Source organism: Mauremys reevesii, linkage group 13 (genome assembly GCF_016161935.1).
Source record: "Mauremys reevesii isolate NIE-2019 linkage group 13, ASM1616193v1, whole genome shotgun sequence".
In the NCBI taxonomy this organism is placed as follows: Eukaryota; Metazoa; Chordata; order Testudines; family Geoemydidae; genus Mauremys; species Mauremys reevesii.
The window spans coordinates 2,539,966-2,552,586 of record NC_052635.1 but is presented as its reverse complement, the minus strand read 5'-3'; the positions used below and the strand labels follow the sequence as shown (position 1 = coordinate 2,552,586).

Sequence of the window (12,621 nt, the reverse complement as noted above, 5' to 3'; positions counted from 1 at the left end):
CAGACCTCCTCCCCCACCCAAATTCCCTCCCAGAACCTTGGACAGGTGGGGGGGTGGAGTTGGAGGGGCAGAGTTTGGGCAGGGGCAGGTTCTGGGCACCACCAAAATTTCTACAAACCTACCACCCCTGCCGGCAAGAGCTGCTGCACCATAGCAGGGTGGACCGGCTTCCTGAGGCAGCAATTTAAAGGGCTGGAGCCCAGGGTCCTTTAAATTGCCACCAGAGCCTCACTGCCAGAGCCCTGGGGTAGCGGCGGCAGGGCTTGGGTGGCGATTTAAAGGGCCCAGGGCTCCTGCCGCGGCTACCGCCCCAGCCCTTTAAATTGCCTGCTTTAAATCGCCCCCGAACCTCAGGGCTCCCAGACACCTCTGCAGCTGGAAGCTCAGGGGGTGATTTAAAGGGTTTGTAGCTCCCACAGCCTAGCCCTGGGCCCTTTAAATCCTGATTTAAAGGGCCTGGGGATTTAAAGGTCCCACCTCCTCCATGTTATATCCTTGGGGGCAGCCGGTTTAGGAAGAAATCACTTGAGGCCAGAGAGCAGACAGCTAACAAAACTACTATTTTATTTACAGACACAGAGCTCACCCAACTGGCCAAAGCTGGCTGGGCTATCCCCTAATAATCTAACTCAGTTGCCATAGGAATAAAAACCATGACAACCAAATACACAACACTCCAGTGGAGGCCACCCTCTTCCGGTGGAGGCGACGCCCCTCCTCCAGACTCCGGAGTACCAGCAAGTGCTTTAAGTTATTTTCACCCCTGGAGACTGAGCTTTGAAACCTGAGGACTGATTTGTTTTTCACTCTGGTTGTAGAAGCAATTCCTGTGCCCACTCCTGGATTGTTTGTGGAAGTGCTGCCCCCGAGCGGCTGCCGGGAGAAGGGCGATTAGGCAGCCTGGGTTTTTGTATGATCACAAACCGGTTTCGTTTCACTGTGTCACTCGCACAGTAATAGCGGGCGGTGTCCTCGGGCTTCAGGCCGGTCAGTTGCAGATACAGCTCACTCTTGGGATTATCCCTGGAGATGGTGAATCGGCCTTTCACTGAATCAAGGTAGAATGTACTCCCACTCCTGCTTATATAAGCGACCCATTCTAGCCCCTTGCCAGGAGCCTGGCGGACCCAGCTCATGTAGGCGCTGCTGAAGGTGAACCCTGAGGCTTTGCAGGAGAGGCGGAGAGAGTCTCCGGGCTTTTTCACATCCCCTCCGGACTCCACCAGCTGCACCTGGGACCAGACACCTGGGAATAAAGACAGGCCATTAATATCGGTATAAAAACAGCGGTAACACAATATTCTTCTAACTCTGCGAGTTATTCAGAGGAGGAAAATACCTTCCAAAGCTGCTACAGCGAAAATGAACAGGAGCAAAAATCCCATTTTCCCTGGTGCTGGAGGGGAAAGTTCTCAGGGACTGGCTGGTCACTGCACAGACCCAGGGGCCGCGGATTGTGTCTCCGGGCGCAGCCTGGGCAGAGAGAGGCACAGATTTAAACAGGACATTGTTTCCCTCATTTGCATATCCCCGCTTTATAAGAGACACACACTCCTGCTGCCAGGGATCTGACTGACTCGCCCTAGGGCTCCGGGTGCGGGACTCAGACTGTCCCGTCCTGTGTCTGTGCAGCGCCGGGCACAGGGTGCTGGGGTCCTCCTGACACTTTCGGACCCCTGGGAGGAATGAACAGCTCCCTGCAGTGACTGTATTTCCTCACCCAGGAACTGAGGGCCTGGCTATTGTGAGGTGATACTGGGGCTGAGGGTGACTCAGCTGTGGAGCCCCGTTCCACGTACATAAGGGCCATGCAATGTCCAGTCAGTGGGGTCAGTATCTGGGGAGGGGTCATGTCCCAGAGATCCATTGGGCTGGGCCACCCACTGGAGAGGGAAGATTCCCCATGGTGCTGCGAGGGATTGGGGATGGAAGCCCCTTTCCCTTCCCAGCAGTGACCGGCTACATTAAAATGATCCGTGACACTAGGAACGTGATCTGAGCAAGCCTGGCTCGTGCTTTGGACCGGATCTGGGGTCCGCCTGTGGGTGCAGGTGGGAGAAGCTGCGGGGGAGGGGGTATCTGAGAGCAGAGTTAAAGTTTTGCAGTGGAGCCTCCCTGACATTAGTGGGCCGAGAGCAGCATGTCTGGGAGTCTTTCTTTAGGGGAGAGTCGAGGGAGGATCTAGGCTACAGTGAAGGAAGATTATTCTGCAAGTAATATCCAAGTGATCCAGCCTCTGTCGCCCATTCACTGCTGAGCATCATCTTCAAGATCATTTACGCAGTTAATTATTAATAAGCAATAAAGTGTTGACAGAAGCTTTCTCCTGGTTGCGTTTAAAGAACTTGTGTGACATGAACTCTACGTGTTTCTAAACCATTTCCATTATGTAATATTGAGAGATAACAACAAAAATATTTCCATTCCCACTGACTTTCAGACAAGTATCAGCATTCACGCTGAAACACAGATCTCCATTCCCATGACCATTCGTATTCCCTTTCATATCCCCATATTCATTCACACACACTGAAGACAGAGAGAGAGAGAGAGTTTAGGGGAAAGTTAGATAGTTCTTGTGGTCTTAGCCCATGAAAACTTATGCTCAAATAAATTTGCTAGTCTCTACACTACCCGCCAGATTGGCAGGTAGTGATCGATCTATCGGAGATCGCCAGAACTCCACCACGGTGAGACACAGAAGCGGAGTCGACAGGGGAGTGGCGGCCCTCGATCCTGGCCGCAAGGATGCAAAGTAAGTGATTCTAAGTCTATCTAAGATATGTCAACTTCAGCTACGCTAGTCTCATAGTTGAAGTTGCATATCTTAGACTGTATTTAAAATTTATTTTGGTTTAATTTTATAGTTTATATGCTTTTCTCTTGTTATGTTATGTTAATGGGAAGCAATGGTTGTTAAGGTTTGTGCTTCTAAACAGTTAACAAGAATGAAGTTGGTATCACAAGCAAATTAACTCTAAAAAGCTAGTTAAAATTATGTTACTAACGCTTTTACTGAAACAAAGTGTTCAGCAAGGGAAAGCAATATACCTTCTCATGGAAGATTGTAAACATTTATTTTAGCCATTAAGCATTACATTTAGTATTAAATATTAGTAATGCACCCCAAATAAAAATGAATGTCTATACAACAATTGCAAAAGTATAGCTTGTGTTATAAAAGGCTTGGTCCCTATTACATTGTTCTTACTACATTGTAAACAAAGTTAAAACTGTGTATTAAGTTTGGGTTACTGAAAACAAACAAACAAAAACTTTACTATGTTAACTAACAAAAGTTGTTTAAGTTGCATCCCACAGACCAAAGACGCCAAAAAAATCACACCCTGAAGACACCAGTTCATATCTGTATACAGTGAAGAAACCCCCAAGCATCAAGAAAAGAAAAATGAAGTGTTTTATAAATAAGAGACTGGTCATATACACCTCTATCTACCATATATGGACAATTAAGTTAACAATCAGCTAAAACCCACTAGCTAGACCAGAAAAACTCTCATTTAATTTCCGGACATGTCGGGGTCACCAGTGTTGTCAGAGTGGTACCGGTGTGGTGCTCTGCTCTCTCCAATGTTGATATCACTCTGCTGCATGCGTGTGTTCCCTCTGTGTGCTGCCCCAGCTCTGCAGATAGCTGACACAGCAGACCCGACGAGAATCCCCAATAACCACAGAGTCCAGTAAGATGCAAAGTCACGTCGACTAGGTTTATTGCGACCTCGGACACAGATTGCAGTTCCCCGCAGATTACTTAGTCTACCGGGCATACTACTAATAGGTGCATCTTGGCAATGGACCCGGCTCAGTCAGTGGCGGGACTTTCCACTGCCCCCTCAGCCAGACAAAGACACCGCCCCAGGGGCACATTCTTATACACAGATACAAACAAGTTACACATCATACCTGACGTATTGAGGTGCCACCCCTCTACGCAGCAAGGTTCAACCTCTCTACGTATTAAGGTGCCGCCTTTTACCTTGTACATGTTGGTTCGATCAAAACAACTCTATCCATCATTTTACCCTTTTGCCCCTGTCATTGGGATGGGTCGGCCTGTCCTTTTATTATCTATGGAATGTTTCAGTATAGTGTATTCTAGTGCTGTGTTTATACTTCGGTATGCTAGGTAAATATATGTTTATGCAGCATCAGCCCTTTTCTTGCCAGCTTCTGTGAACCGAGCCGGCCTTCAGCTCACAGCCTCACTTTGCTTTTTAGCTAAGTCTTGTCCATTACTTTAGTTCAGGCCTCAGGCCTCATACTGGGCCTTTATCAGGGCCTGCACTTACTACAAGAGGATCTGCTCCCTTAACTTTCCCCTTCAATTCCCCTATCAGAACAATTTCCCTTTTAACCTTGATGACAAGGGAGGAAAGGCGTCCCCATGCTGAGCCAGACCCCTCAAAGCTGTGCAGTGCCATCCAGTTCTATTTTGGAGGGGTTTTCATTCAAACTCACCATTCCCGAAATTGTTTTCAGCACAAAAACAGTGAAGTACCTGGAAAATCTCTCCCCGTCCGACACTTGGTTAGGCAGTAGGCAGGACATGAGGGGAAAGACAGACAGGCCTTCAGCTGTGTCTTTCTATGAAATCGAAAGTCCGTGTGGTTTTCAGAGCTGACCACAGCTGCTGATGAAAATGAGAACCTCCAGCTAAAAGACACACAGAGCTCTGCTGCCATCATGTGCTCATTAATGCATGTTGCTGTTTCTGTCTCATTCCTCCGCATTGGAGAAGGGTCAGTGCTCCAGAGATAGGACAGAAGGCCAGGACGAGTTCAGCCAACGATTCACTCGCACTATGAGGCTTAGGTGGGGCTCGCTAGGTGCACATGCCCTGCTACTGGCCCCACTACAAAGCAGCAGATTTCATTTCACACACAGAGAATTGTCAATGTGCTGGCGAGGGAGTCAATAATCTTCCCCCAGGGTTCAGTATCTCGCTGATGGCTACTAAGGTTTCAGCTTCTCCATTGACTTCAGTGGGAGAAAGATGGAGCCCCACTCTGGACCCCCGGGGATATTCACAGAGCTGCTCCTCCCTGCTCCGCTGAACCGCACCCTGGGAATCTGCTCCCTGCGCTCTCCGGGGGCAGATGGGGCCAGCAGAGCCTCTCCCCGCCCCCCGGCAGCTGGGTGGGGAGTCGACAAGGGGAGATAATTGTGTGTTTGTTCTCATGGCTGCCAAGCCCGAGCGCCACCCCAGTGAGTCCAGCTGTAATAGGAAGAGTTGAGGAAGGTGAAGGAATGTTCCTGAGGCCTTTCCCTTCACTTCTTGGCTGACCGACAGAAAAACTGGGAGAGCAGGTGCCGGGTGGCAGAGCTCCTGGGCTGGATTCCCGGCCCGGAGGCGCTGATACAGGGCGCGGCTTTGGGTGACAGACAGTTTAAATTCACGGGTGCCAGTAACTTGCCATAGAATTGGGATGAAGCCAGCAACTAACCAGGCAGGGAGAACGCGGTGCTGCAGCTGCTGCTCTGTGCCACTCAGGCAGGGAACCGGGTTCTGCGCGAGGTTAGTTTTAGGCCGGGCTCGGATAAGTTTCCCTCACTGTGTGTCTCTGGCACAGTGGTACACGGAGGTGTCTCCGGGCTGCAGGCCGGTCAGCTGCAGGAGCATAGGCGGCAGGTTTGTATAATTTTTGGTGGGGCCCAAAATGGTGGTGCCTCCCCCCACTCCCGCCCTGTAAGCCGATATAAAATGAAGCTACAACGCATCAGTGCCACAAGATTACAAGGTTGGAGAAGGGGTAGGGAGTTCCAGGGGCCAGTCAAGGGACAAGGAGCTGGGGGGGTTGGATGGGGCAGAGGATCGGAGGGGCAGTCAGGGGACAGGCAGCAATTGGATAGGCATGGGAGTCCAAGGGGTTTATCAGGGGACAGGTAGGGGTGGGGTCCTGGCGGGATGTTGGGTGGGGTCTCAGGAGGGGGCAGTTGGGGACAAGGAGAAGGGAGGCTTAGATAGGGGCTGGGGTCCCAAGGGGCAGTTAGGGGCAGTTGTCTCAGGAGTGGGTAATGGGGGACAAGGACCAGTGGTGCTTAGATAGGGGTGGGGTCCGGGAGGGGCAATCAGCAGCCAGGGGCTGGGATTCAAAGGGCTCTGAGCTGCTGGCAGCCGCAGGAGCTCCTGAGCCCTTTAAATCCCAGCCGCCGCGGCTGGGATTCAAAGGATTCTGGGCTCTCTGCCCCTGCGGGCAGCCCAGAGCCCTCCGATTCCCAGCTGCGGCTGGGATTTAAAAGGCTCTGGGCTCCCCGCAGCAGCGGGCAGCCCAGAGCCCTCTGATTCCCGGCCGCGGCTGGGATTTAAAGGGCTCTGGGCTCCCCGCGGTTGCAGGCAGCCCAGAGCCCTCTGATTCCCAGCCGCGGCTGAGATTTAAAGGGCTCTGGGCTCCCCGCGGTTGCAGGCAGCCCAGAGCCCTCTGATTCCCAGCCGCGGCTGGGATTTAAAAGGCTCTGGGCTCCCCGCCGCAGCGGGCAGCCCAGAGCCCTCTGATTCCCGGCTGCGGCTGGGATTTAAAAGGCTCTGGGCTCCTCGCCACAGCGGGCAGCCCAGAGGCAGCTGATTCCCATCCGCGGCTGGGATGTAAAAGGCTCTGGGCTCCCAGCGCTTGCAGGCAACCCAGAGCCCTCTGATTCCCGGCCGCGGCTGGGATTTAAAAGGCTCTGGGCTCCCCGCCGCAGCGGGCAGCCCAGAGCCCTCTGATTCCCAGCTGCGGCTGGGATTTAAAAGGCTCTGGGCTCCTCGCCACAGCGGGCAGCCCAGAGCCCTCTGATTCCCATCCGCGGCTGGGATTTAAAAGGCTCTGGGCTCCCAGCGCTTGCAGGCAGCCCAGAGCCCTCTGATTCCCAGCCGCGGCTGAGATTTAAAGGGCTCTGGGCTCCCCGCTGCTGCCAGCAGCCCAGAGCCCTCTGATTCCCAGCCGCGGCTGGGATTTAAAGGGCTCTGGGCTCCCTGCCGCAGCGGGCAGCCCAGAGCCCTCTGATTCCCTGCCGCGGCTGGGATTTAAAAGGCTCTGGGCTCTCCGCAGCAGCGGGCAGCCCAGAGCCCTCTGATTCCCGGCGGCGGCTGGGATTTAAAGGGGCGAAACCTAGCTCCAAATATTGGTGGAGCAGAGCCCCTGATTTTGAATATTCCTGGGGCTTTAGCTCCACGAGCCCATATAAGTTGGCGCCCATGCGAACACGTGGCTTTTGGAGGTGTCTCTGCTGATGCTGAGGCGGTTTCTGAGTGCATCGCTGTAAGCAGTATTTCCAGTGTGCCAGATAACTCCGACCCAGTCCAGCCCTTTCCCCGCTGGCTGGCAGACCCAGTGCACCCCCTCGCTAGTGAGAGAGAATCCGGACACGGTGCAGGTCAGTCTCAGGGTCTCTCCGGCCTTCCTGACTCCCCCACCGGACTCCACCAGGCTGACCTGGGAATAGACACCTGCAGAGACAAAGGGGGAATATTGCAGTGATTCCCGGAGGCGCAGTTATTAGGGAACACACGGTACCGGGCACCCAGCGGCAGCGCAGGTCCCGCCCGTACCCGCGGGGAGCAGCAGGAGGAAGGCGATGGCCAGGCTGGGGGTCATGTCTGCGGCTGGCGGCTCGGTCCCCAGGCGGGATGGGAAGCTGAAGCCCGGCGCTGGCTCTGAGCGGGGTGAGCGGCCAGGACTGGGCTATGAACAGGGCCCCGGGGAGCTCATTTGCATGGGCCGGGGGGTGGGGACAATATAATGGGGGGACCCAGGAGGTGTGTGACGCAGCGTCGCGTTGTTAAGTCTCCTGGCAGGTGGAGTCCAGAGTCCAGCTGTGACACGGAATGTTCCCTTCTGCTCTTTCTTCTGCCCGCCGGAGATTTGCAACCAGGAAACAACTGGATGGAGACAGTCTGTCCGTCTATCTTCCGCTCTATTGATCGCCATAGACATCTATCTGTCTATCTATCTATCCCCATCCACCCCCTCTATCTGTCTATTTTATGCTGACGCCCAATACAGTAGCATCTTTGAGACTTTCCAACTGAGAAAGATAAAGAAGTCTCCGAAATCTTAACAGAGTCCCTAGCTCGTGTCCCTGCCTCCTGGGATTTTATTTCTTCATGTTGAGCAATTATGTGATTTGTTTGTTTCATGGGGTTTTTAATTATGTTTATAGTGTATGTATCTTTCTGTGTCGCTCTTTCTCCCTCTTTACTTATTTGGTATTTCAGGTTTTCGGTTCAAGCGAGCCTGTTCTGAATATTATCCTCTGTATGGTGGAAAAATCTTTTCAAAGGCGCTCCTAACTCCCTTAGGCATATTTGAGCTTGAAAGACTGATTAGTTTATTTCACTGTAGACATCACACTCAAAATCTCCTCTCTCCGAGGATGCGGGAATCTTTTCCATTTATTTCGAATACCTGTGTTAAAAGAGTGAATCCACTATCCTCTCCTTTTCCTCCTTAAACCCCACAAATACCAATCAGAAAATTATTTCTTGATAAAGGGATTTAAAAAAAACTGAGAAGGGGCTTTGGAAGGCTCTTTCAGAATTATGCTAATACAAAAGGTATGTCCCAATCCAGGAAGTCGTCTGGAAACTCTTATCCCAGGAGTTTGAGTAAGGAGCTGAACTCTTGCTTGGGTGAGTAAACCAGCCTCTCACTGATCAGGGATGATAAACATTCCCCTTCGGGCAGCTAATTTGACAGGTGCCGACTATATTACTGCTTCCTATAGAGGAGCTGGTCAGGTCTCTGTTGAGCTAAGAGACGGAGCTAACTGGGCTCTGGGTGATTCTTGAGGCTCGTACTTGTTAGGATCCATGTTCCTAAATGGCTGCTCAGAGAGAGCGGTGATTAGTGCAGGGTGAGGGAGGGTAATTCTGTGGGGAAGGGAATTTAAACATGGAGGCTGGTATAGATGTGATCCAAACAGATAATATTCTGAGCCACTGAGATACTGAGCTCTCGTGTGAAAGCCAGAGACATAATTGATGACCTATACAATTCTCTGCAGAGGTGTAGCAGTGTGGCTGACTGGGTTCAGTACAGCCCAAAAGACCCACAAGTGGGAGGAGGTGGTGAATCCCTCCACAGGTGTAATAAGCGGTAAATTATAAAATCCTCAAACCCTCACTCCCTGGCTTGAGGACACAGTTCAGGGAGTAGAGGGTCCCCAAAACAAATTCCCTGACTAACTAACTAAAGACAAGGCACTCACGAACTCCACAAATGATCTTCAGGGTTGAGGATGACGCTGGACGATTCCAGGGGCTGCTGTCCGCTGGCAGGGATCCTCCTCAGGCAGGAATCAGCCTTGGACTAGTAGTGCTGACCATGTGGGGACTGGTCTCACCAGGGGAGCTGGAGGTGAACCCAGCCTGGCTGGGGAAATTTTTCAGCAAATGTAACAATTGGGAATCATCCGTGAGAAAGGAAAACCCAGCTGGGGAATCTGGTGTCAGGTCCCTAGAGGCCAGTTCTCAGGGGGAACCCTGCTTGCAGGCCTGGGACTCACCAGCTCCCCACACAGCCAGTTTGGCCTTTACCCTGGCTGGCTCTAGCCTCTCCTCAAAAGACAGAATGACTGTTGAGTGTGCTATTGGCCATTTAAGAGCCTGCTGGTGATGTCCACATGGGAAGCTGGACCTGACTGATGACAACATCCCTATGGGAAGTGGGTATTCACCCATGAAAGCTCATGCTGCAAAACGTCTGTTAGTCTATAAGGTGCCACAGGATTCTTTGCAACATCCCTATGCTTATAACCATGTGCTGTAACCTGCATAATATTTGTGAAGGGAAGGGTGAAAGCTTCACTTAGGCCTGGACCGTTGAGTCTCAGTGCCTGGGGGCTGAATTTCAACAGCCAGAGAACAGGGCTATTAGAAGGACCTAGTGCCGGGCTGTAAGGATTAGGGATGCCTTGAGGCAGTAATTGGATGCTGAAGGTCAGTAATGTTTGGTGCCGTGCACAGGAGTGCAGTGGTTGTGATGCTAGTCAGCGTCTGTGATTGATCTGTGACACACTGACTAGCAGTACCTATCATTTTCCTGGGCTGTGCTTGCTTTCACTTAATGCGATAAAGAATGCTTCCAAACCAAAAACAGTCATTTATTAAAACAAACAGTTGCAGAGACACACATGGCATGGCACATCTGCACTGTGCGGGATGCGGGAAGGGAGGTGGGGGTCCCCCAGAACATTTACAGATTTGTGTATGTCCAGGTATTGTATGCAGCCTTGCTGTCTGGAATGCCATGCAACAGCTGCTGCCCGTCATCCGGGACAAACTGCATGCCGACCAGCAGGGGCGGCTCTAGGCACCAGCAAACCAAGCTGTTGCCTAGGGCGGCCAAATCTAGGGGGCGGCAGGCTGGGCCGGTGGACCTGCCGCAGTCATGCCTGCGGGAGGTCCACCGGAGCCGCGGACGACCAGACCTGCCGCAGGCATGACTGCGGAAGGGGGCTCGTCCCGCGGCTCGGCTGGACCTCCCGCAGGCATGACTGCGGCAGCTCAAACGGAGCCACTGGACGGTGCCCGCGGGAGGTTCGCTGTTCCCGCGGCTCCGGTGGAGCTCCCGCAGTCATGCCTGCGGCAGGTCCGCTCGTCCCGGGGCTCCGGTGGACCTGCCGCGGGAGCTCAACCGGAGCCGCGGGAAGAGGGGACCCGCGGCGGGACCGAGGAAGGGCGGCGCAGCACACCGCGCTGCCTGGGGCAGCCTAATTTCTAGAGCCGCCCCTGCCGACCAGGGTCGAGTGCCATTGGTAATGGTGGGAGTCTGCAGGGCTGGACGCTGAAGGAGCAGGTGTGGGAGGGAGCGGGGAGTAACAGGGGACAGGATAGTGGCCAAACTGTGTTGGTGGTGACATGGGGGTGCAAGGGAAAGAGTTTTGGGACACCGGCTGCAGGGGAGGGCAGGTGCGGAGCTGCTCTGTATGCAGTGCTAGGAGCCCCTGGATTGAGTCCGCTTGGTGCTCCATAATGTTTAGGAGCTGCTCCGCATTCTCCTTCCGTTCCCTCCTCTTAAGATCCCTCCACTGCTACATTAATTTTTATATTCAGCAGCAGCCTGCTGCATAACTTAATACCAAAGGTCATCTCTACTTTTTCGAGGCCACTTCCTGGGTCTGCTCAGCCGTTCATCCGGTGATAACAAGGAAGGCTGGGATCCCAAGGCTGATTCTGTGAAGCCAAAATGCAACATTTTACAGAGGCACCATTGTTAACACTAGACAGAGCAACGATACAGCCGATCTTAAGCACAAGCACAATTCACATACCTATCACAGTGCGAGCACACATAAGCCACAAGACCCCCAAAATGGTGAGTAGCCAGAGGGGCAGGAGGATTGATTGTTCCCAGGCCTTACTGTACTCTGGGCCTGTGTGTCTTGGGGAGAGCCAACACTGCAGGGGATCCAGTATTCAACACTGTCCACACATTTTCCACAGGCTGTGTTCATCACTGAAGATATCTCACTGCTGAGGGTGAGCAAGGAAACAAGGTATCATCTTCTTCCCTGGCCCTTATGCAGCTTGTCAGCGTGCAGCAATGCCGCCCACTCCCCCCGACATCACAGTGGTGCGGGAATGTTACCCTTAATGGACAAGGGACAAAGCAGCTCTGCCAAAGAACCTGCAGAAGCAGATTGCCCATTATCTGCATGAGGCTCTCAATGAGATCTCTGAGATGAATCCATCAATGCCCTGTTCCACCTCTAGCATGTGTTAATATGAGCATCACACATAGCCAAGTGTGCTTTCTGCAACCCTCCTCGCCCCAACAACTCACTTCCCAAAATCAAAGCTGCTTACCAGGTACCTCCTCAGCTGTTTGCGCTTCCCCAGACACTGACTGCTGTGACTGGCTAGCCTCCTCCGGGGTAGAAAAGAGCTCCTGGCTGCATGTACCTACGGACACTGAGCTGTCCTCTGCCTCTGGACCCCCCTCCTCCTCAGCACCCTCACCTCCAATTTCTTCCTCCTGGGTCGGTGTACTCTTGGCTGGAACAGCCCCCAAAGTATCCATGGGGCTGTTCGCAGTGGAGGTGGGGTCACCCCCAAGTATCTTGTCCAGCTCTTTGTTGAACTGGCAGGTTGTTGGTACAGCACCAGAGCAGTGATTTGCCTCCTGCACCTTGTGGCAGGTGTTCCACAGCTCCTTAACTTAAACCCTGAAATACAGTGCGTCCCGTTCATGGCCCCTTTTAGTCATGGACCTTGATATCTTCCCATCAGTATCATAATTCCTACGGCTGGAGTGCACCTGGGACTGGACAGCCACCTCTCCCCAAATGCTAATGAAGTTCAGCACCTTGTCATTGCTCCATACTGGGATCGTCTGGCACATGGAGGCCTGGTCACCTGGAAAGATTCACTGAGAGCACTCCATGCCTGACTGAGCAAACAGGAAAGGGACTTTCAAATTTCCCAAAGAATTTAAAGGCTGGGTCTGACAATTGGCCACCTGATGGCAGGGCAGTAGAGTTCAAGCCAATGACCAGGAGGCAACCTAGTGACAGAGGATGTGGAAAAAGCTAATGTACTCAATGGTTTTTTTGCCTCTGTCTTCACAAACAAGGTCAGCTCCCAGACTCCTGCACTGGGCAGCACAGCATGGGGAGGAGGTG

At 52.7% G+C, this 12,621-nt stretch overlaps 1 gene segment (V, D, J or C); it reads right to left on the bottom strand.

Moving 5' to 3' along the window:
* Positions 1 to 740: 740 nt before the first annotated feature.
* On the bottom strand, positions 741 to 5,641 carry LOC120380783. The segment is given in 2 exon segments: positions 741 to 1,311; positions 5,574 to 5,641. Coding segments are annotated over 2 exon segments (576 nt in total).
* Between the last annotated feature and the right edge of the window lie 6,980 nt (positions 5,642 to 12,621).